This window comes from Cyprinodon variegatus, unplaced genomic scaffold, assembly GCF_000732505.1.
Source record: "Cyprinodon variegatus isolate N-32 unplaced genomic scaffold, C_variegatus-1.0 Scaffold1514, whole genome shotgun sequence".
Classification (NCBI taxonomy): Eukaryota; Metazoa; Chordata; class Actinopteri; order Cyprinodontiformes; family Cyprinodontidae; genus Cyprinodon; species Cyprinodon variegatus.
The window spans coordinates 22,180-46,313 of NW_015151967.1; the positions used below are offsets into that span (position 1 = coordinate 22,180).

The window sequence follows — 24,134 nt, forward strand, 5'->3', positions numbered from 1 at the left end:
TACAGTATATCAAATCTATTTATCTATCTATCTAGCTATATATATATATATATATATATATATATATAATCTACAATATATATATTACTGACATTAATAGACATTAATGCTAAGGTGCTTAAAAATGTAAAAATTGTCAAAAACAACTACTTTAGCTGTTGATTCTCTTTGTAATTATTATCACATCCGAGGTTAATTGATGCAGCAGAACAGTTTGTATAAGATGGCAGAAGCTTTATTGATTGTAAAAAAGAAACCTTTGTACTTTTCATGGCAGAAGGGATCAATTGTAGTGCTCAGACAACAAAGAAAACCGAAAAGAATCAGAATAATAGTGAAAGCTGCAGAAAAGTATCTTGAAGTTAGAAATTTAAACTGAGAAATAGTTGAAAGTATGATGGGAAAAAGAGAAGGACCATAAGAAACTGGCAGAGTGACGATAACTTAAAGATAAATTAGAAATTAGGAGGATGAATTTGATTAAATAATCATTATGTCGTGTTAAGTTAAACAGTTCGGGAAAATATTTAAAACATTTTTATTTATGTAATTTTCTGGGGGTGAGTCTTGTTTCCTGTTTCCTTATTAACTCCGTATCAGTTGGTGGCGGTAATGCATTTTTAACTAGTTTGCCAAGCGCCATAAAACCTTATAGGAAGAGAAGAAGAATCTCTGTCGGTTGCTAGGGGAAATGTCCACAGCAACAGAACAGCTTGGGGAGGGGCTGGGGCATAACACGTGAATGGCAGTTACATTAACCAATCATTCGTCGACAAAAGAAGAGGTGACCAATAAAAACGCAGAAAAAGCAACTGACGTTAGAGTGAGCGATAGGACCCTGCCAGGTAGCAGAATTTCTGCAAGAAGCACCGAAGCGGAGAAATAAATGGTAATCCAAAAATTAGCCTTCTCCTAGCATCTACAAACTGTTGCTAAGCGAGTCTTTTGGTTTTATTGCTCATAGTTTCGAGCTTTTAAATGACAATTATTCTGTCGAACTGGATCTTGTTGTTACATCCTCCTCTAGCTGCACAACCATGAGAACATTAGTTAGCCATCTAGCGGTTTGATGTCTTTCTCAGCATCTCAACCCTCAAATGTTTGAATGTCTGACATGTTGACTCAACATCGAGGCATCATAAAAGGAAGATTCGTGTTTCCAGTGTGTGAATTAATGGTTGTTTGTATGGGAGCCGCTATCGAAGCTTTCATAACAAACAAACAATCTCCCAATGCTCAAATGTATCTGTTTTTTTAGATCCACTATGCGGGACCTGTTTCTGCAGTAGCATGGAAAAGTACGAAAAGGTGGAACAAATCGGGGAAGGTTCATTTGGAAAGGCCATCCTGGTGAAATCTAGAGAGGATGGACGACAGTTTGTCATCAAGGAGATTGGAATATCTGGGGTATGGTCTTAAAATGATTATGCATGTTTTATTTTGTGCAGATCTGAGCCAATATTGCCTCTTTTTCATATTTATAATAATAATTTTTTTAAATCTTTTAATTTCTTTGAACAGATGTCCAGTAAAGAGAGGCAGGAATCTCGGAGAGAGGTTGCTGTTCTTGCCAACATGAGTCATCCTAATATCGTGCAGTATAAGGAGTCTTTTGAAGGTATTTTTCACACCCAGCAGTTTATCTGAATAATCCTTTATTCATTTTGATCACAATATTGTTATTTGTTTTTTAACTTTTCAGAAGGAGGGTGTCTGTACATAGTCATGGACTACTGTGAGGGAGGGGACCTTTTTAGAAAGATCAACTCTCAGAAAGGAGCACTGTTTTCAGAGGAACAAGTAAGACGCATTCACTTAAAATACTTATTAAGAAGCACCTTGTTGAGAGGTTGGAACTTTTATCAGTTTCCTTTTTTGTTTTTACCTTGATACACTATTAAAAAAAAAAAAAATTGTTAAAGTCATGACCTACAGATACCAGGTTTTTGTCAGATTATCATTCCTTTTTCTAGAACAATAAATACCAGGAAATAATTTCTCCACAAGAGCCCAAACCTACAGTGTTTCTCTCAGCATGCCTCAAATTTACAAATGCCATAAAATTATTCAAGTTATAAGAGTAATATTTACACAAATGATTCTTCATCTAATTTAAAAAAGAAAAAAAAAAAAGCAGTTCATAGACCGCTAACTTTTTTTTGTCCTATATGTGTGATGAGGTGAAGAAGCTCCAATTTACACTGCTTCATTAAATCTATCATTCCTTAACCATACAGGCCCCTTAAGAAGCTCCTCTGGTCCAGATCTTTAATAACTTTGATTAGAACCAGATACATAAATATGAATTTCATTATATTTCAAAATAAAAGGCAAAATTCTCAGTACTCAGTTTAGATTTTTTTAAAGAGCGTATGTAAGCATTTCAAACGACTTATTACAATTAGCCTCACTATAGGCTTAGCAGTAAATGTCAGTTTTGAATGTCATTTTTCCTCGATGTATTAGTGAATCTAATTCGGTTTTGATATAAAAAAAATGGACCACTTCCTTTCACCTATATATGCAGATTGTTTTTGTTGATCTTTTTTGTTTGGTCATCTTTTACTCGTCTTTTTTCTCTCTCAGATCCTAGATTGGTTTGTGCAGATCTGCCTGGCACTGAAGCACGTACATGATCGGAAAATTCTCCACAGGGACATTAAATCTCAGGTATTTTCCTTTTGCCTAGCTGGGTCTCTTCTTAATAAATCCAGTATGTAGAATTGCTTATTTCATTTTTTTTTTTAATTAAAACTCTTTTCCAGAATATATTTTTGACCAAGGAAGGGACAGTTCAACTTGGAGACTTTGGGATTGCGAGGGTTCTGAACAGGTATGTTCAGCAGTTTATTTCCAGCAACTTTCGGTAAAGAAAGAAATGTTTGAATTGTAAGAAAAGATACATCAACCTTGTTTGCCTCTTTTTTTTTCTTTAAAATTTTTGTTTTGTCTATTGCAGCACTGTTGACCTGGCGAGGACATGTATAGGGACACCATATTACTTATCACCAGAGATCTGTGAAAACAAACCGTACAACAATAAAAGGTACTTGATCATTGCTAAAATTAAGAGTTAGTAGTTTGTCCTACTTGTCATGAAAAGATCTGATGAACAATCCTGATCTTCCCATCCAAGTCTTCCAACATTATCCCGTAGTTTGATCAAGCTAGGAGGATAACGGGTCGTTAGCCTCTCATTGGCTTGTTTACATTCACAGTGGAAGCTGATATTGATTTCCTGATCAATTTTAGGTTCCATGTCATCCGATCCACTTTGTTTAAAGCTCAGAGTTCTTTTTTTAGCTCTTTAAGTTTGATTAGAGGTTAAATTTGTTATACTGTCAAAAGCATGGTGACTCCTGTGTGAAATGGTTACCCTACAAAATGAATGCAGAGTCAGTCTAAAACCTCTCCCTGTCATTCTGTATTCTTGTTGTGGTCTCATATTTCCCTCCTTTCCTTCCCTCCGCAGTGATATTTGGGCCCTAGGGTGTGTACTCTATGAAATGTGCACTCTTAAGCATGCAGTAAGTATTATTTGTGAGCTAGCTGTTAACATATTAAGATCCATCTAATGCATCATGTCCAGAATTGCTGTGGTCGTGTTTTACCCTGGGGAGCCTAGTTATAATGCTAATGCTACCCTTATCCCTAATACCTGGTTGTTGCTATGGTAATCATAATTGCTCTTCCCGTAGTTTGAAGCTGGTAACATGAAGAACTTGGTCCTGAAGATAATTCGTGGCTCTTACCCTCCTGTATCGGTTCACTACTCCCAAGAGCTGCGCTCCCTCTTAGCACAGCTTTTTAAACGCAATCCCAGAGAGAGGCCTTCGATCAGCAGCATTTTGGACAAACCTTTCCTTTCGTGTAGGATAGAAAGGTTTCTCACACCACAGGTATGGTGCAACCTTTGCTCTCGGAAGTTGCCGTTACTTTCCGACATCCTGATGTTATCCTCAGAGGGGAAAAAATGGAGCCTCTTTTCCCCTTTCAGATCATCGCTCAGGAATTCCGCCACACTTTTCTTCACAAGCAGCCTAAAATGGGTGTAGCACAGGTGCCGTCAGGTAAGGAAAGTCCTCACAGTGCCGTTTCTCCCAGTTACCTGTAAGTTTCAACTGTTTATTTTAGCCAGGATTGAGTGATTTGATCAAACAGAAGAGCTTTGATCATCTTAGGTTTTGTAGAGTATTACTCTGAAGCGCTATTGATGGATGTACCTGCAGCCTTTGATATTTGAAGTTTAGTTACCTTGTTGTTAGCCTTAAGCAAGTTTCCATATGCATTTAAATCAACTTAAATTGGACGAACTAATCCTTTTTCTCTTTGGATTTTCTAACTTCAGCCCAGAGGATTACAAAGCCAGCGTGTAAATATGGAGTGCCTTTAACGGGAAAGAAGGTTAGCGGTGGAGCCAAGAAGCCTTCAGAGAGGAAGGCTGCAATCAAAAACAAACCGGTGAGTCTCTGTCCCCGCTGGTTGCTTAGAAGCCATCGAAATGTCAGTGGGTTTTTCCCATGTATTTAAGTCACGCTCTGTTAGCAAACTCTGAAGCCACATGTTATGTCGCTCAGGCCCTTCTCCCAGCAGCTCCTCAAAGAAGGATCAGTCAAGTGGAGGAAGACAGAAAAAAGCCCGAGGTACAGCTTAGTGCCCCTTTTAACTTGTCTTCTTTCTAAATTTCCCTTTTCCTTCCTTCATCCACCCACACATGTGGGTTACTTCCTGCCAGCATTTTCAGTTTCCCCTGCCATTGCACCTGATCCCTGCCCTCACTCGGTATCCCTACAACCGGTCCATTCGGAGCGTTCTTCCTGATTTCTTTTGCCCTTTCCTAACCAGCTGTTCCCTCTTCGTCTGCCTGCTCTGTGACGAGGCAGTCCTGCGTCAGCTGACCTCTTTGGGGATCTGTTCAACACGTCTTAAACTTTCAGGTGCTTCTGTCTCTTCCTCAGGATGGCATCAGAAAGAAAAAGATGGACCCGCTGGAAAAGGAAAGGAGGCAGGGAGAGCAGGTAAGCTTTGCATTAAGTCTGTATTAATAATGTAAAATTAATGTTTCCAGTTTTTCTTTTTCTCATCTCTGTCCTTCACAGATGTTCCCATTGAAAGCGGAGCAAATGAAGAAATATGAGAAGGAAAAGGTGAGCAGTATTTTTGTTTTGTTTTTCTATTTTGGGATGTTAAAACTAATAACTTGATTCTACTTCATTGAGATTTTATTTCATAGATTTACCGAAACTGGCTCACAATGGTGAGCAGGAAGAAAAAGTTAATGTTGCTTAATTTGTCTGTATAATTCAAGGACTGCGCTTAAAGGGGAAAACTGTTTTTTTTTACATCACTGTCCCCCAGACATCCTCAGTTATATTTTTAAAAATCAAAGCGGAGCGTGTATGACTGGAGTTGTGACAGGCAGCCCGGGCCACAGGCGGCTACGCCCTACCCCTTCTATTCATTCTAGCTAATCTGAATCGTTCAATTCCAGTTCGAGAGCGAGATCATTCTGTAAAAAATCTGTGAAATACGTAAAAATTTTTTACATTAAGTGTGTTTACCCTTGATTTGAATAGGTAAATGAGAGTTTGCCAATGGAACTAGTATTTTTACTCTTAAAATAAGATAATTCAACAATATGCACTAGAAATAAGACAATCCAATTGTGTTTTTTTTATTTTAAATGTAAATCGTCTTATTCCATTGGCATTATGTCTCCTATATCTCCTTAATTCAAGAACAAATGCACTTATTTTAAGAGAAAATGGCTTATCTAGATTTCTATTTTTTCCAGTGTAGCAGTAGACAGCCTCCAGGCATGTGAGTAAAACTAGCAGCAGTTCGGCGGACAGGATGAATCAATGGTAGCCGGCGCGCGGATTATGTCATACACACTCCGCTTTGATTTAAAAAGATATAAAATATAACCGCGGATGTCTGGAGGACAGTGATTCGCCTACATGTTATGAATGCTGGCGAAACATAAAGAATAAATTATGAACAGTTTAGTTTGTGCCTTGAAGTCATTGCCCAAAGGAAGACATTACTTGGATATAACCTAACGGAACATCTTTAGAACTGCTCCAAATGACACAAAACTCATATGAGTGAGTAGAACATGATGTAATAACGTAAAAGGCTTATGAAGTTTATAAAGTACACCAAATAGATTTTCAGCTGTGTGAACCTTAAATCTGATAAAAGTTTACAGTTTGTTTCAGGACAGGTATGCCATTCGATTTGTAGCCTTTTTTGTAGTTTATGATGGTTCTACAAATAAGGGATAATGGGTCAGTAGACAAAAATATTTAGATGTTTGTCAAAATCCCAGGAAGCTATTTTATTTTAACCTAGGGTTGTCAAAAGTATCGATACTGAAACGTTGTATCCAGATACAATACTCATTTTTAAAAGTATCGATACAGTGCCACCACCAGTGGCACCTAAACAGTCATTCATCTAAAGTGCAGAATAGAGGAAAATGCACTTTCTGAACAATGTGTGATTGAATAATTCTGTGCACTTTTTAGTTTCAGACTTTTTTTGCAACAGGTAGAGCTGCTGAGAATTATTTTTGTTTCTTAACCGGTTTGGCTAGTGTCATTGTTATGTGTGCAAAGCATAGCCAAGTAAGGAAAACTTAATTTTAATTTTATGTTTTTTATCAAGCTTGCTTAATACTGTGCACAGCAAACAACCTCATAATATTCTTCTTAATGTTTATTGTATTTATTTATTGTATTTAAGTTTTAATCAAAATATTTCTGTTTTTATTCTTGTTGTATCGAAAATGGTATCGAGTATTGAATATTTTCCTTAATATCGGTATCAAATTGAAAAGTTTAGTATCGTGACAACCCTATTTTAACCACCACCTCTCAATCCTGCACTTTTTTTAATTCTAATACATATAACATCTATTGAAGTATACAAAAAATACAGTAATATAGCAAAATGTTACGACTTTTGAAACGCACTTTAAAGGTTCTATGTGTTCACAGACTGAAATTCACTATTAAATTGTGATTTGATCATAATAAAAGTCAAGATCTTTGATGCCTTACAGATCAGTCGAATAAACCAAGCCAGGGAACAAGGCTGGAAGCATGTCTTGAGTTCAAGTGGCGGCAGCAGTCCGGAAAGGAAGGTAATGCACACGAAAATATGGTAATATTTTATTCATTATTGTTTAAGTTAAATTGGCGTATATCCTTCAGTAATACAAGTTTGGCTCATACTCTTTTGTATTCAGTGTTTTGTGGGAGGTAAAAGGCCTGTGGGTGTCCAAGCTTCTGTTTTGGGACGCTCTCCGGCCCTTAGCCACAGCAAGAGCACATATGAGCACTACTATGCTGCTCTGGACCAAATGGCTAAATCCCAGCCCAAAGACGGCAGCAGGGAGGGATCCTCAGCAGGACCTGGCAGTCCCCTTAGGTAAGTGGTCAATATTTTGGATGTGAAACACCTGAGTGATATTTTCTCTAACTAATCCCTGTTCACATTTGGTGGCCATATTTATTCTGTCCCGTTGAGTGAATATTTATACCAACTTTTTGTGGCAAAAGTTGGAGCTGCATCTGCATTTTGCCACAGTACAGTTGCAGAGCTTGTGGGGCTTGTATACTTGCTGATGGTGTTGTTTTAGTCACTTTTCAGCCTGAAAAGAATTTGACAATGTTCGTTTGTTGCACCTGCTGCACAATGTTGCACACTATCGCCATCTGCTGGCAGTACTAGTTCATGGACTAGTACTATCAAGGAAGTAGCAACCAATATTTATTTCTTTTTTTACATTTTTGCACTCTCATTCTTGGACATTTTTCACATCTCCACTGGGAGATATGTGGCTCCATTACTTCCTTGTTTTCTCATTGAACACCTACTCCCATAATGTTACTTGTCTTGTTATGGTAAATGCCAAAAAAGCTGGGACTTACTGGAGCAATGACAAAGTCTAAAACCAAAATAAAATAAGCTAACGGTTTGCCATCATTTAATAGGAAAGTGAGCTACTGGTGAGAATGTTTAAGTAGTGTTTTTTAATTATGTGATATCTTGGTATATATATGAAGAAATGGCACAACAGGGTAACTAAAGGATTACTATTTCTTTTTTTTCCTGACACAGCTGTCCAATATTCTCATTCTTGCTGATAACCTAAGCTAACCTACCTTCTACTGGGTAGAGAAGGCAGTCTGTCTAAATTGATGAAAGAATAGTTTGTCTTCTTGCCACACAGCCCTGACAATCTGTTCTGTTTAATTTGAAGCAATAAGCTCTAATAATAAGCTCCTTCTGTTTTGGGTCTTTAAAAAAACATTGTGACAGTGTGCATGACCCGAGGAGAAAATGGTGCATTACTTTACACACAAGTAAAACCAATTACCGATTTGGTGACCTTTTGAAGGTGGTTGGTTTGATTTTATTTAAGATTAATAAATGAAAGGGGGTTGAACATTAAGCAGTTTTTTTTTTTCTTAGTAAATTCTGTTAAAACCATTCGTCTGTGTCCTTCTACCTCGCAAGACGTTGTGGTTAATTATAGAACCTCGGAAGATTTGATTGCCGATTATGGTGGTAACATGACAAATGGTGTAAAAAGAGATTCCCCCGTGTTCCGCAGAGGTGTACCAGCAGCTGCCGGCCCAGTACTGCCTAACGGATCTGCCCATCAACTGAACTCTAATGCAATCAAAAGAGAACTTCAGAGGTTGCACCATGTTTCGAAACACGCTCAGATTAGCCGGTTAGTCCACCCGTCACATTCTGATAAAAATAACCAGTACCACCAGATGATCTCTGGGTTAAAACAATGATCTCTTCTATCTGCTAAGGTGTTCTGTTTTCAGGCAGCGTGGTCAGATACCAGCTGAACGAGCCTTTCAGGTCGAAGAATTTCTGCAGAGGAAGAGAGAGGCAATGCTCAACAAAGTGAGAGCTGAAGGACAGCTGGTAGGTAACAAAATATGACCAATGAGATTTAAAAACGTTTAGGTAGAAATCTAAGAGACTTGTATAGAATAAAATGGATCATTGCATAGAGTTAAATTGGTCATTGGATGTTAAGTATTCAGCTTTCTTTCTGCTGGATGTTTCTGAAAAAGCCTTTAACTGAAAACCAGCAATCCCATCAGATGCAGGGTGTTTGTTTTAGAGCAATACTGTCTATGTACTGAAGCTTTTCCAGCTTTCCTTTACTGTAGTAAATTTTAAAGTTCAGATTTATGAAGCCCGTTTTCTCCCAACAAAGGCTCTTTTTTTCTTTTAAACTGAATATTTCTGATTGGAGTGTTGGATTCATAGATCCAGCCTCTGGATGTTGTTGTAGTCGGAGGCTGGGGCCTGCATCCTGCTAAAATATGGCTAACTTAAATACTAAACAGGGTACTCGACAAAATCTGGCTGCAATCTATGGGAGCCGGGCCGGTGCGGCTCGATGCAGGCGACCTAAAGTCAACAAAGAGGAGGAGGTAGGAGTCAGGACCTGAATGCCCAGCCTGATGCCTCCCTTACTAACAGCACGTCTACCTTCCCTGCACAAAACCCCTTGCTATTCAGACATGAGTCCACCCACCATTTCAAAATCATGCTCCCTCCATGCGTCATGTTCGATCTTCACCATCATGTTTGATCAGTGGATGTCTCCCTAAAAATGCCTGTTGTTGTTTTTTTTAAATAATGTCTTGTTTGTAATACATGAGGTCATTCTTCTTGGAATGATGTTTGCAGCTTTTCTTTTGGTTATGTCTGTTTGTCTTATTTGCCGTTCTAACAGTGTGCTCACAATGCTGCTAAGCATGTTTATGCGAGGATTTATGTTTGTGATTATTTATGCATGAGTTTTTGTCACTCTTCATGAAAGATTGATTTGTTCTCAGGAGTACCTGGCAAGACTCAGGCAGATCCGCTTGCAGAACTTCAATGAGCGTCAGCAGATCAAAGCCCGGCTGAGAGGAGAGAAGGTACACACCTACACACTAGGAGTCTCAAATGTGGCTGTAATGAGACTTCTTCTGTTCTGATTACCCCACTGTGTGTCGTCTGTGTTTCAGTACGACAGTGACGGCTCTGATAGCCAGGAGTCAAATGAGGAGGCAGAGCAAAGGAGAAAAAAAATAGAGGTTTTAAAAGTGAGTCTGCAACCAGTTTAAAGCCAATGCTTATTATTTATTTCAGTGTAAAGGCATAGGTTGTCTAATAAAAACTTAGGAGTATCTCTAGATGACTTTACAACAATCAGATGAGAGTTTGTTTAATTCTCTTTAACATTGTGGGGTCCTGGTTAAAGGTTTGGATAAGCTCAGGGTGTTAATTATTATAGGCATTTAAGCCCTTATTTCATTTTATTTATTTATTTTGGACGAAGTGGTTTATGTTCAACAAAAAAAACTACAATGAGTTCCAAACAGATTTAAGTCCAAATCTGAATTTCCTTTCTTTTTTTTTCTCTCCTTTTAACAGTTTTCTTTTTCCAAAGAGGTTTAAAAACAAAAGTTATGTATATAACTGCAGTTCTAGGAATCCCGGAGGACCACTGGAGGCCGGTGCTGAAAGCACTGAATGTTACTTTCCCGCACGCAGTTTGAGTAATTATACCAACATGGTCATACCTGTGGCGCCCTGGATGACCACCTAGAAGCTATATTTGCTGGTGACATCTAGGGCTCAGTTCCCACAGAATCTTCTCACAGAAGCAAGAATTCTGAGCGACAGAGAATTTCTGGCTATCATTAAGGATTCATAGAACCTTAGTTACATTCTTTCATCACTACTGACCACCAGAGGGCTGTGGTGAAAGCACTGAATGACTAATACCAACCATGTCATGAGGATTCCTCGGAACATACTGTACCTCACTGAGGATGCCCAGGCGAACCTCATAAAGAACCTGGCCCTGCGTTATAGAACCTGGTGAATGTGCTTGAAACCAATGATGCTGCAGCACATATGGCCTCCAGTAAAACCCCACTAATAGCAGCCCAGGAAGCAGAGATGCTCCTTGTAGTGTGGGCCCTCACACCGACCGACAGCAGGCGGTGCTCTGAAATGTAGGCATGGTAGATGACATCCACAATCCAGTGGGATAGACGTTGTTTTGAAAGGGGACGGCCTCTCTTGGAACCTCCATAGCACACAAAAAAAGCTGCCCTGAGTTCCCTACAGTTGTAGTCGCAGCGACTATATGCCTTCAGCAGCCATATAGGGCAAACTCAAACCCCTCCTCGGTCATTCCAGACTGGTTGAAACCAGGCCAAACTCAACAGCCACATGGGGCCACACCACAAAAGCAGTGTTGGGCCATAAGGTAACACCAGACCTATTTGGATCCCATTGGAGACATGAGGGACAGACAGACAGGGTATGTAGCTCAAAAACTCTCTTAGCTGAAACGGTGGCTAACAAAAAGGCAGTCTTATATGATAGCCACTTGAGGTCCGCTTGCACCAAGGCCTCAAAAGGGGAACAGCACAATGTGTTGATAACCAAAGGCAGATCCTATTCAGGTACTCAAGGAGCAATCAGCAGGCACAACCTACGAGCACTGAGCAGAAAAAGAGACCAGACTTTGACCTCCTACCGGACGGTCATTGACAGATGCATGACGATATGAGATGCTGCCACATACACCTTAAAGGTCAAAGGAGAGTGACTCTTATCAAGAAGTGACTGTAGAAACTCCAAAACAGAAAATACTGGGCAGGAAACTGGTTCCTCATTGTGGGCCGAGCACCACTGAGAAAATGGAAGCTATCTATTGTTGTATTGCTCCCAAGTGGAGGGTGCCTCAGCATTCAATATGGTGCCCTTGACATAGGCTGAACAGTCAGTCAGCCTCCCAGTGGCCGTTGCCACAGCTGGAGATGTTATGGGTTGGGGTGCTACATCCATCCCCCAATCTGAGGCATCAGATCTTTCCTGGCTGGAAGACGTACCTGGTGAAACAGATTCTCCTTGAGAACCCTCTGTAGAGTAGGCCAAATCAGTGAGAGGGGTGGGAAAGCGTTCAGGAGAACCTGACGCCCCTGTCAGGAAATATCACAAAGGGCAATGGGTTGATTTCTATGTGGCAAACTGATCCACCTCTACTTGACCAAAGCTCTCCCAAATCATCTGCACCAGATTGCAGTGAATGGACCACTCTCCCAGAGCAGGGCATAGCAGGACAGAGAGTCTGCAAACTGATTGTGCACCCCAGGTAAATGCATACCGGCCACGAACCTCTCTATGTTGCCACACAGTGCTCCAGCCCGTGTTACAGGCATCTGTGGTGACCACATCTCTGCAGTAAACCACAGAGACATCCTTGGAGTAGTAAGTGGTGTTTCACCATAGGGCCTGGGCATGAAGGCACGTCCACATGGCTGTGCAATGCCTGTGCAGGATGTCGTCCAGAGGAAAGCTGTTCAGCCACCTTTGAAAGGGCACAGCACGGTTACAGAAGTCAGTTTTCCTTGCATCTGCAGGGAGGTGCTGTAGGGAAACCGCCCGCCCAGCTTGAGTATGGTGAAACTAAAAAAGCTAAAAACTTTTGCCCTATCCATGACATGAAGTCTGCCAGACTGGGTTGAAGTGAAAACGCTGCTGCACCAGTCATAACAAAAAAATGACAGCAATGACAGCAAGCTGCAATAAAGTCACGGTAATGACAAGCTGTGAGCTCGCCGTACGAAGATCAACCTGTTGCAGGTCTAGGAGGGCGAAATTCCTGCAGCTTCAGCTGTTAGCCTGGCTATGATATCTACTGACAAATCTGGCCTTTAGAGGACACTAGTGATGGGTTAATGAGGCGTCTGAAAGCGTTTTGATACATTGCCAAACTGTATTGATACTGTGTTTATATAGTCTCAGAGAATACTGACACCTGCTGGTTCTTTAAAGACACTACAGGCAGCTTATTTGACAGACTAAACTGAATTGATTTGATTACCTAGTACAATTATAATTTAAGTTATTTTAGGTTATATTGTATTGTTTCATAACTATGTTTAAATTGAAAATATCTTTGATATTTTTAGATGGAACCAATAAAAAATTTAATGATAATGTAAACATAGCATGAAAATTTAGGGGAACCTGAATGAGGATGCTTGTGGACAAGGATTTTAAATCATATTTTCAAAACAATAAGTACAGTAAAAAACGGTAAATAAAATAAGAGTCAATTTGAAATTATTCTATGGGCTCGACTCATGCACCAACGCATCGATGTTACCTGACCCATCACTAGAGGACACAGCCACTGGATCCGAACACATCCATAGCTTCTGACTTGTCATCCAAGTGTGACTGTCTGTCAAACTAGGCCTGTACTAAGGGAACATTCAGTGCTGTAAGCACCACCCTGTGGTGGTCAGTAGGGATGGAATAGAACTGCACACACAGTCTGGAATACCCTACAAAGAAAGGACTGTCTATTGATTTAAAAAAATCCCAGGAAGAAGCTACTCAAAGTGAAATGATCCTTCCATGCAGCAGTTTTATTTTTCTTGACGAGGTTTCTAGATTTTAAGATTTTTGATTTTAGAAATAAGCATGTTGAACAGTTAAAATAAAAACTATATTTTAGAACAAGCAACTATTCTAGATGTTTTTTTTTTTTGTTTTTTTTATCTTGGTAAGAACCAAATTTGCAGTCTCTAAAAACACCCTGACTGACACTTTGGCTCTGCAGCCTTAAGATGTGCTTCCATGTTAACACACCTGGATCATTAGCAGAGCGCTGTGTAACTTGTTCTTAGTTAGTCATTTCATTCAGGTGTGTAGGGCAAGGAACATATTGATCATAAACTTTGTATACGGTCTTTGTTGACATTTTGTACTCTCCACAGCTTATTCCAGATAATGTGCATGTGGGTGTGTGCACAGTGAATCATATTCTTATTTATTAAATAATAAGAAATTCTATGTTTCATCATAATTTTGAATCTTAACAAAGACCGTAACTTGTTAAGTTAATGATATTAATGTATGCGTCTGTATCTGTGTAACCATATAAGGCTCAGGCAAACGCCCGTGTTGCTGTACTGAAAGAGCAGCTGGAGAAGAAAAGGAGGGAAGCAAACGAGAGAGAGAAAAGAGCCTGGGAGGATCATGTAGGCATCACACTTTTTTTTTTTTTTTTTTTAGTGCTGATTGACTACAACCTGGTCTGAAAAATAAATGTTTTTTGTTGAAGCTTGCTGCGAGTCGAGGTGCCAGATGTGGCATTGCTGCTGGACCAGCATCCTCTGAATGTCCTCCTTCACCAGCCGCTCCATCCCAGCCTGACCAGGCTGTCAAAGCTGCAGCCCTGCCCACATCCAAACCCTCCAGCCCTCCTATTTCCATGACCGCTGCCCTGGAGAACGTCGGGGCGGTCAGTTTACATTCACACACAGCTGTAGTGATGCCTTTATGCAAAAGTTGACTTTATTTCTTACCAATTTACAGATTACTCCGCTAAAAGAAAACCTGAATGAGACTGAGACGGCAGTGATCCAGGTTTGTTGGTCGGATTCAAAATGAATACTACTTTATGTAATCTGGGTTTGGAGAGGGACAATTCTGCTGATTTTTCTGCACATCAGAGTGAAAAGAAGCAGATTCTGCGCAGACTAAACCAGAACCTAAAAGCCCGCAGCCCAGTGGATGAGCTGGAGGAAACCCCTCCAGTGCCTTCAGAACCAAGTGTGGAGCAGTCTGAGGCAGAGAAACTACCACCTTCAGATGGAGATCGGAAAAAGTGGGAAGTGGCGGAGCTCCCTCTGCTCCCCGTTCCTCAGCAAACCCTTGGGGAGACGTGCTCTACATCAGGCAGTGAGTTTAAACTCAGTTACTGAAAGTGAAACTGTAAATGGGTCAGTTTGCCATTTAGCTCTACACTTTCAATACTTCATCAGTTTACGTCTTTCTTTTTGTTTTATTAGCCACTATAGGATCTCCTGAGCAACGGCCATCCTCTGGAGACAGGAAGAAGTGGGAGGCAGGGGCTCCTCTTGTCCTCTCTGTTGCCCAGCAAACACTTGAAGAGACATGCATCCCAACCATTGGTTAGCATCCACTCTATAGGGAGAACATAGGAGCTAGAAAACCCTTCATTTTATTTTTATCCTGTTTTTTTCTCTCAGAGCAAACCCTGGGGGAAGTCATAAAGATGGGTGAGCTGCAGGACGACAGTCCTGGGAAGATGTGGGAAGAGAGTCCAGTGTGTGATGGGCTGAAGGGGCTTCAGGGTGCAGCTCTTCAGCCAGAGATTGCTGCAATGTGTAAGCTGTTTTTTTCGGTTTTTCTTTTTTTCTAGTCTTTGTTTATTGCGTTCGACTTGCTGATTAGTTGTCAATACGTATTTTATAGATCATATCAAGAAGAAAGCTTGTGCAGCTTCCATTTGATCCCAGTAAAGCTTTGACCTTCCGTAACACGATTCTGATCTCTTTAGCATCTATAAAACACACGACACTTTATTTTACACTTTTAGGATGATTTTAAATTTTATTACATACCGGTAAATCATAAAATGTTTGAAATACAATAAAATGATTTCACTAAACCAGCTCTGATGCAGAGCTGTCTCTCCCTGTTTAGTTGAACTCTTAAATAAGTCAATTCCTGCAGGATTAGCTAGCATTTTATGAAACTCAACTATAAAATGCCTCTTATACCACTTTCTATTAAAGATTATGGTTTGAAATATTTTTTATTTATTTAAAAGTTTGTCCAATTTTTTTATCAGTTTATAAAATTTTAAGGTCCTTTTTTCATGTTGTAAGAGTGGTCAATCATACAGCTGCAAAATAAATGCAGATCTTACATTTCAAAGCATCTTAATTAACATATTAAGAAAAAAATAGCTTTGCTGAAATACATTTAGTTTGCTGGTATGTTGAACAGATGCCTCACACATTTTGGGCTTCTTCTATCTTCACATGTTTTCTTTACCGATGCAATCGGTGCCTTCTGCTTCCTCCTGCAGTAACTATTTTCGCACTGAAATAAACCATTATGTGTGTAAAAAGATGAGCCTCAATAAAAATAGAAAGTTCAGCTCACCTACTACTTTCCAATCTGTCAGATTTTTATACATGCTTGTCATCATTTTGTATTTACTCCTTTCTGTGGGTCCCAGATGAAAAGACAATGATGCTTTCATCTCCCAATATAAATGTCTGGTTTCTGTTGCAGCTGACAGTGGGAAAATGCCCAGAGAAGAGTTCAACTCTGCTGCTGATCAGAGACCTACAGATGGAAACCAGGATTCAGACCAGAACGCACCAGTTGCAAAAGCATCGCCGTTGCCCAGCCATACTTACAGTCAGGGTCAGACATCACTTCACTTAATTTTAATTACCATTCACACGTTTCTTTGTTTTTAGCACATTCAAATCCTGTTTTGGATAAATTCTCATTAGATACAGCTGACGTGGAGTCTGTGATTTTGGAGGAAAGTCCGAAACAAACATCAAATCCACCAGCTGCTGTTCAACAAGCTTGGGAACAGGAAGCCCAAAAGCAAATGTGAGCACAGATGTATATATTTTAAAGTTGCTTTTTTTGGGGTGTTAAAAGCATAGAGAACACATGTATGTAGATTTTTTTTTAAGGCTGCAGCAAAAACGCATGTTTAATTTGTTAATGGTTTGTATTTATTTATTTTTACTGGTATTTTTCTTACAGGCCAGAAGGGGGCGACGTAAGACCAACAGGCACTCAGGATGTTGAGAAAACTTTAGAAAAACCAACTGAATCCTCATGTAAGGTCAATGCATACTGATTCAGACCTTTCTGTTTTTAATGGCATCATAATCCTGATTAAATCCGCCATGTCTTGGTTCTCAGCAGGTTTAGCTCAGCATGAGGAGCCCCTGTTCCTGAAGTGCTCGCCAGCCCACAGACGGACCGCTGCCCTCGCTGCACTGTCTGCCCAGTCCTCCATGGATGAATCATCCTCCTCCCTGGCCTCACGCTCACGCTCGGTCTCACCTTTGCGCTCCAAGAACCAGAACGCCCTCCTCATCGGTCTCTCTGCAGGCATGTTTGACGCCAACAACCCAAAGGTGATTAAATATGCAGCTCTTAAAGACATTGTGTGTTTAAGGACAACCACGCTTCCGCTCCACGCGATAAATCATCTATAAGAGTCCTCTGCTTCAAATAGGGGGGGAGGCTGAGGAGAAGTCGGAGCCATTAATCATTTGTCTAAACACCCAGTGGGCTTAAACTATCGACCTGTCTTTTCATAACTTCTGTTAGTGACTCAGCGGCACGACCAGCTTCAAAACTAGAACATTCCCACCAAAGAAGTTGACATGTAAACTTTTTACAGAACTGCTGTCTGTATCTTTTGGGATTTTATGAAAAAGAAAAAAGAAAAAAGGTATTCTGTTCCTTTACCTCTAGCTCTGCCATGAATTTTTACCATTAGATGCTGCGAACCTGCTCCTTACCCGACCTCAGCCGACTCTTCAGCCCTCAGCTGGACTCCGCTGTAACTAGCAAGGCTAATGCTTCCCCAGACAAAGACCTGGAAACAGAGGATCTGGAAGAAGCTGTTAAAGATGACGACCAATCAGATGCTGAGGAGTAAGTAACACATATGAATTTATTCATTTATTCCATGGGAAGCTAAAGTTTTGTTTTTTATATAAATAGACCAGGTCAGTCTAATGCTTAAGTGGGAATCGACAGGAATACTTTTGTTGGGTGTTTGTTGTTTATTTTTACAAATGGGAATCAGAAATGTAGAGTGCACATTGGTCCCCACTCCTGGAATACTTCGTGAAATACAAGACCTGCTAATGTAATTCTATTAAGAGTTCATTTTACAACCAGTTTTGCTCGTCGAGATAGACCTAACTACCTACCCACCCACCCACGGGCCCCAGTCAAAAACAAAGCCGATGCTAAATTTAAAGTTATAGGGGAGGATTTTCGCAAATGTTTTTGCAAATGCTTGCCCTCTCCCCTTAAAAAAAATTGCACATGCACAACCCACTCCTGAGAGAGAACACCTATTAAATGCGTGCGAGAGCGTGCATGAGGCCATTTTTCCTCGTGCACGCTCTTGTTTAAAAGTTGCTGTTTGCATCTCTCGTTCAAGCTTCCCTTCCAAAAGATTGATGTGAAAAGCACAAACACATAGGAGGGCCTTATGTTAACATATCACCAGAATGATTGACAATTAGGAGGACCTAAGTGGATTTGATGATCCACTCAGAAAAAGAACGTCCTCCGCTATACCTTTAAAGTAAGGGCTATGAAACAATATCCAAAGCCTTAAACATCTCAGCTCTGATAGGCTGGAAAAGGAGAGCATCAATTTGGAAGGCGTCCAAGAGACCTCAAGTGGGAGAACTGTTTTGAGGCTACTTGGATTAGGCCTGGACGATATAGAAAAAAGGTTATCGATTACAAAAAAATGCATATTGATCGATATCGATAATTAGTGAAAAGATTTGAAACCATATTTAATGTGCAGCTCTGCCTGGACATTTTATGATATTGCTAAATGATTTAATTTTGATAAAGAACACAAACACAGACTTCCAATTAAATCTTTATTTAACCAACTTTTTTAGCCATACGCAGAATTGTTTTAAAGAAAAATAACTTAAGAGACCTGAGTTATGTTATTAAATACTGACAAAGAATAAACTAAAGTGACCAGAAAAATAAATAAATAGAATACCCTATTTGGGTGGGAATAGTACACCACCAGCTTGTGGTAATTAAAAGATTTTAGGACTAGGCTACCATGTAAACAAAGTCCACTCAACAAGAACAAAAACCCAAACAAAAATCAACTCTCCCTTTAGCCTAGCATTTCTATGGGGTATTTTTTCTCACCCCTATTCTTCTAGAGATGCTGCTGGCACCCCGTTATGGTTCAGCTTAGTTTCCTGCTTTAACCCGAGTTATTACTTTGAAGTTTCTGGCCCCTCAGCATGTTTCTCTCAATTGTTAGAAGTACGTGGGTAACTGCCCAGAACTGAAAATATATATATATATATATATATATATATTCCCGAAGATTCCTCAGAGGAGAGCCGCACCGGGGCCTACACAGCTCGTACTCCTGCGGATGTGAGCGGCTGAAATGATAAAACACGTTGGTTGTGTTATCAGACTTTGTTTTCACTGGTTCCCTACACATTTTCCAGATGACTGTGGTTTGTTTTTTGTCCGACTTGCCATGACCAAAATACTGCCAAACTGGCGAACTACAAAAACCCTTCTTTGGAACAATTTCCTTCGCCTCTCCTTGCTGCGACATTTTCATGTGCTCTGTGTTGTGGTTTGAGAGGGAAGTAAAACTGCGTTTCTTTATCGAACTTTTATCAACCCTCTTTTTCTATTGCGCCACACGTCTATTGATCGATATATATCGTTATTGAATTATCGCCCAGCCCTAACTTGGATTAATGGCTCTGTTCTGTGGTGCATCTTTCTCTGGAAGCAAACTGTTCATATTTTAAAGTTAATCTTTTTTCAGAGGTTGAAGATGGTGAATAATTTAATTCATGATGTGAGCATACCACGACTTAGGCTTTTCCTTATTTCTTAGTGGGTATGAGGATGAAGATCTGCAGGACATCAGGGCCTCAATGGAGAGACTCCTGCAGGAAGAAAGTGACAGGAGCCCTCCAGATGTCATCGGCGACGGGGATTTTAACGGGAACCCTTCACAAGATGGAGACCAGGAGTTGTTCGACAGAATGGCAGCTGAGCTCGATCAGGACAACAACCAGATGGCTGTAGATGATGATGAGGATGATGATGAAGAGGAGGAGGAGGATGAAGAGGAGGACGAGGATGAAGACGAGGAATGCTCCAACGGAAGTCCTGGCGACGACGGGGCCAGGGAATTGCTTTCTAATGGCGTGGGAGGAGAACGGCAAAATAACAGCAAGCTGAATGAAGAATGGCAATCAGGTAGGAGGGGAGGTCGCATGAAACGAACCACTGCTGGATAAATCCACCTCTTTAGCCTTTTTATCTTCATTTCCTGATGTAAATAAATGCTAATCCTAACATTGCTAAAGAAATGAGCCCTTCTGTTCTAAAATAGATGGAAGTGGAGAAGATCAAGGGGTGGAGGCTGACCATCATGACAGCATCTTCAGTCGTCTGGAGGAGCTTCGCTTTAACTTGGAGCAGCAGATGGGTTTTGAGAAGTTCATTGAAGCTTACAATAAGATTAAGGTACAGATTATTCTTCGGTCGTCTCTAGAAACCTGCCCATTCTTCCTCGCTTTAAACATCCCTTTATTTTCTATCTAAGGCTATACATGAGGATGAAGACGAGAACATTGAACTGGGTTCCAGTTTGGTTTCAAACATACTGGGAACCGAGCATCAGCACCTGTACCCAAACATCCTTCATCTAGTGATGGCAGATGGTGCCTACCAGGAAGGTCGGTGTGTTTTTTGTTTTTTTTTTGTGTTTTTTACAAAGTCTTGAAAAGTCTAGATAACTTTGAAGGACAAAAACTGTATAAAAATTAACATTTTACTGTAAAGGATAACCATGAGACATTTGGAGAAAAATCTGATTAGTGTGTTTTCTTCAGGTTTCTCCTGAAGATAAAACCTTAAGTTCGGGTTTGCCACATCAGTGTTTGTTCTTCACATTTTTTGATCATCTTAGTTTTCTTGGTTATTAATTCACTTCAGTTTATTTACTCAGATTCAATTCACAACACATGTCATCTCAAGGCACTTTACAGGGACGATTCAACCAGATCATTCAGTCAGATTGGTGCAAAGTTTTCTTTATAAGGAAAACCAGCTGATTGCATCGACTCAAAGGCAATCCCTCACACCAAGCACACATGTAGTGACAGTGGAGAGGAAAAGCTCCCTTTTAACAGGAAGAAACCTCCAGCAGAACCAGACTAGGTGTGAGCGGCCATCTGCCGAGGCCGACTGGGTTTCAAGGAGACTGAAGCAGAGATACAGAAAACAGAGACACAAAACGCACTGTCAAACGGCTCCACAGGTGGCCCCGTCCAGGAAACACACAGCCAGGCAGACGAGCTCCGAGCCAGCTCCCATGTCAGAGGATGAAGAGAGCACATCCAGTTAGTCTGTCAGAGAAACAGGACTACACTAAAAAAATAAAAATAAAGCCAAGCTCCAACATTTATAAAGAAGGCATTGATGGCAGCAGCACAGCTGAAATTTCTCTCCAGGATGGAGTCACATCCAAACAGGAGCATGCCAGAAGAAGCTACTATGGAAAAAAGCAGAGGGGGCATAACATTAGAGATTGATCTAACAAATTCTACAGAATGAGAGAATAGAGATAGAATGAATATATACACTCCTTTTTACATGAAAAATGGTTTTACACTTGACCTCTAGATCCTTTAAACTCCAGGTGTTTCTTAAACGGGGCCTTAGAGCACTAAAATTCCTTTTAACTAAATCAGTAAGTCTTTTAGATCTGATATGGATCCATTATAATTGAGTTTGTATTTCTATTACCCGTAATATTCTACATTAAAGTTGGATGTAAATACAATTTTTATCTGGGAAATTCTAGATATAATATAAATTAACGTCTGTGATAATAACAACCAGTGTATTCCTTTTCTTTTTTTTTTTTTTTTTTACCTTATCAGTCTTCAGCACCTCTCTGTCCTCATGACTATTCATGGGTTTCTTATACTTTATCTCAATTGCCTCGATTATTTCTAGATATGTGTCGCGATTGTAAAATCACAATCTTCTCTTCATGTATCGCTGCACCAGCGAGGATGTGATGCTCACCCTCTGGTTCCTCCGCTTTGCCTAATTTGTCATTCTCTGTGCCTGATCGGTTTTCACACCATGGCCACACCAGGAAGAGATGTTGATGGAGGCAGAGGCTTTGAAAGGTTCCCCTTAAGATTCAAACAGTCTGCGGGAATGTTTTCCCTCTGTGACATCTCTTTGATTTTTACTGTTTTAAAGAAAATCTGCACATGTTGAATATCAGCCCTTAAGACTCATCTCAGGATCTTTGTGCTGAATATTTTATTAGCTCCACACGTACAGCAGTGATTATCTAAAAAGTTGTTTAGAGCAGCTTTCTTTCTTTTTTTAATTAGAAATGACTAAATCTGACAATTTATTTATGCTTTTTGAGTTTTGAAAGGAAAAATGTGGAACTTGAAAAGGAAAAATCTGCTGAGTGGATTAAAATGATGTCACATGTACAGGGGAATACCGGTAATGAAAAAAATTGATATTTGGTTTGGTTTATTTCACACTTAACCAGCAATAGCAACAGGACTAGCATGCAGCCTGATGCAGGGATGCAAAATCTAAAATCCATTTTACCATTTTTCTGAGGTGTCAGATTACAAGATGCCATTGAAGGCTAAATCTGGATTTATTTTGGGTTATTTCATTATGATGAATTTTCTCTACAGTCATCTGATTTTTATTTTTTTTTTATTTTTAAATCACCTCCCGCTTTATCCTAAGGTCAGTTTAAGCACATAGTCATATCTTTTTCTTACTAAAGCAATAATCATAGGAGCTGTTAACCTTTTTGTTTTCTTTGAGAATCCTTTAATACTGAACACTGAATCTGATAATCTATTCCAGAAGCGTCCAGACTTTTTGCCACCGTATCTATAAAGGGGTCTGATCATGATGAATGTTACACTTTCAACAAAATATTGACAATTGTACCTGCTGGACAGCGTTTTAACAGGACATTGCCTTATTTTTGTGCAGGATTTGTCCATCTATACTGATCTAAAACATAATGATGGTGACATGTGTTTGACCTTTTCAGAAAAGAAGTCAGAAAAACACTTTTCTTTGTCTGTTTTTCTTTATAAAACCTTGCCTCAATGTTAATCCTCCAAAGTTTTGCATATTTACATTTGTGAAATATATCCGCATCAAACCAACCATCCAGATTTGTGCTGTTCCTGAAATGTGGTCCACGGGCCACACAGAACCTAATCCCTTTCTCCTCTCCCATCTCATTTAGACAATGATGAATAAGGTACTGAGCAGTGGAGCGGCTGGCAGCTGTCTGAGGTCTTCCCACAGCACACGACAAGCAGAAGGATCTATGCATGAAGTATGGCTGCCCTCACATGTTGGCCACTGGTTTGCATGGACCACTTGAGACTATTTCACTTTCAGCACTCTTTTCTAACCAGTGTTTGTTTAAAAGTACATTGTTAAAGGTACAACTTCCTCTGTTGACCAAAGTTCATTTCAGGTGTGTGTAAATGTTTCTTGCTCAATCCTTCCTCAGTTTAATTACACATGTATGTTTGAGCTTTTTCATGTTCTGTTGGTTTTGATAAACTCTATGGTGGCATTTAGTATTGGGGAGGGGGGGGGCTTAAGATCTGACTCTCTCAGGTGCTCTCTTGCTGTGCCACACTCAACCAATACTTCATATTATAAACCCAGGTTAGCCTCAACATAAAGGACTATAACCTACTCAGAAACCAATTATACCTCCCTTTCTTACAGGAATTTCTACCACGTCCAAAATAAATACAGTCTAGCTTAATTTTCTGGATAATTTTTTATCGTTTAAGTTAAATCCAAGCAAAGATTTGTCACTGAGGTACTGTAGCAGCACTGATGATGTTTGTAGGTCTGGTTAGCCTAAATGACTGTCTTAATGATGTAAAATGATTAGGTATATTTGTTTTTTGTTTGTTTTTTTTTTTATTATTATTATTTAATAAACTTTTTAATAACCCAGATTTTGTTTTCTTTCTCTGTTGGAAAGAATTAAGTGGTGTAAATTGAGTCACGCCAGCTTTCTGATGTTACACCAGATGCTCTAGAGCAGAAGTCTTCAACAGGGGGTCCGCAGCGTTACTGCATAGGGGTCGCAAAACTAATTGACATGAATTCAACACGCTGTAGTAAACAGATAAATGGAGGCAGAAGATGTCTTTCAGTCATCAATGCACACATTCAGCAACGCACAGGAGCTCTTTTAAGCTGGGCACCGTTTCATTCACAACACCTGTCCCATCAACCAACTTCAATCAACTTTAAAAATCCCAGGGCCAAATTACTTTCATTACATGACTCCATCTGTAATAGAGTGACTATAGGACCAGTGTGATATAACACAATTTCATACTATATATATATATATATATATATATATATATATATATAATTAGGGG

At 39.8% G+C, this 24,134-nt stretch overlaps 1 protein-coding gene across 1 annotated transcript; it reads left to right on the top strand.

The window, feature by feature from the left end:
• The first annotated feature begins 774 nt into the window (after positions 1-774).
• On the top strand, positions 775-23,623 carry nek1 (NIMA related kinase 1). Its single transcript, XM_015403538.1, has 36 exons — positions 775-889; positions 1,259-1,407; positions 1,522-1,618; positions 1,703-1,800; positions 2,587-2,670; positions 2,766-2,833; positions 2,960-3,046; positions 3,473-3,527; positions 3,699-3,899; positions 3,998-4,070; positions 4,349-4,461; positions 4,578-4,643; positions 4,959-5,018; positions 5,100-5,147; positions 7,067-7,147; positions 7,253-7,434; positions 8,624-8,746; positions 8,850-8,952; positions 9,384-9,470; positions 9,879-9,962; positions 10,053-10,130; positions 13,998-14,093; positions 14,177-14,356; positions 14,431-14,481; positions 14,568-14,796; positions 14,907-15,029; positions 15,108-15,245; positions 16,162-16,296; positions 16,389-16,494; positions 16,654-16,730; positions 16,816-17,033; positions 17,402-17,559; positions 19,541-19,908; positions 20,045-20,178; positions 20,258-20,390; positions 22,964-23,623. The coding sequence occupies exons 2-36, from the start codon at positions 1,291-1,293 to the stop codon at positions 22,975-22,977; spliced, it is 4,065 nt and encodes a 1,354-aa protein (XP_015259024.1). The 5' UTR covers positions 775-889; positions 1,259-1,290; the 3' UTR covers positions 22,978-23,623.
• The last annotated feature ends 511 nt before the right edge of the window (positions 23,624-24,134 follow it).

Bases quoted from the DNA above. Each gene is read 5' to 3' on its own strand.
- nek1 (XM_015403538.1), top strand. From the start codon at position 1,291: ATGGAAAAGTACGAAAAGGTGGAACAAATCGGGGAAGGTTCATTTGGA. The intron at 3,900-3,997 runs GTATGGTGCAAC...TTCCCCTTTCAG, and splicing joins AAAGGTTTCTCACACCACAG to ATCATCGCTCAGGAATTCCG. The intron at 16,297-16,388 runs GTCAGACATCAC...AATTCTCATTAG, and splicing joins CAGCCATACTTACAGTCAGG to ATACAGCTGACGTGGAGTCT.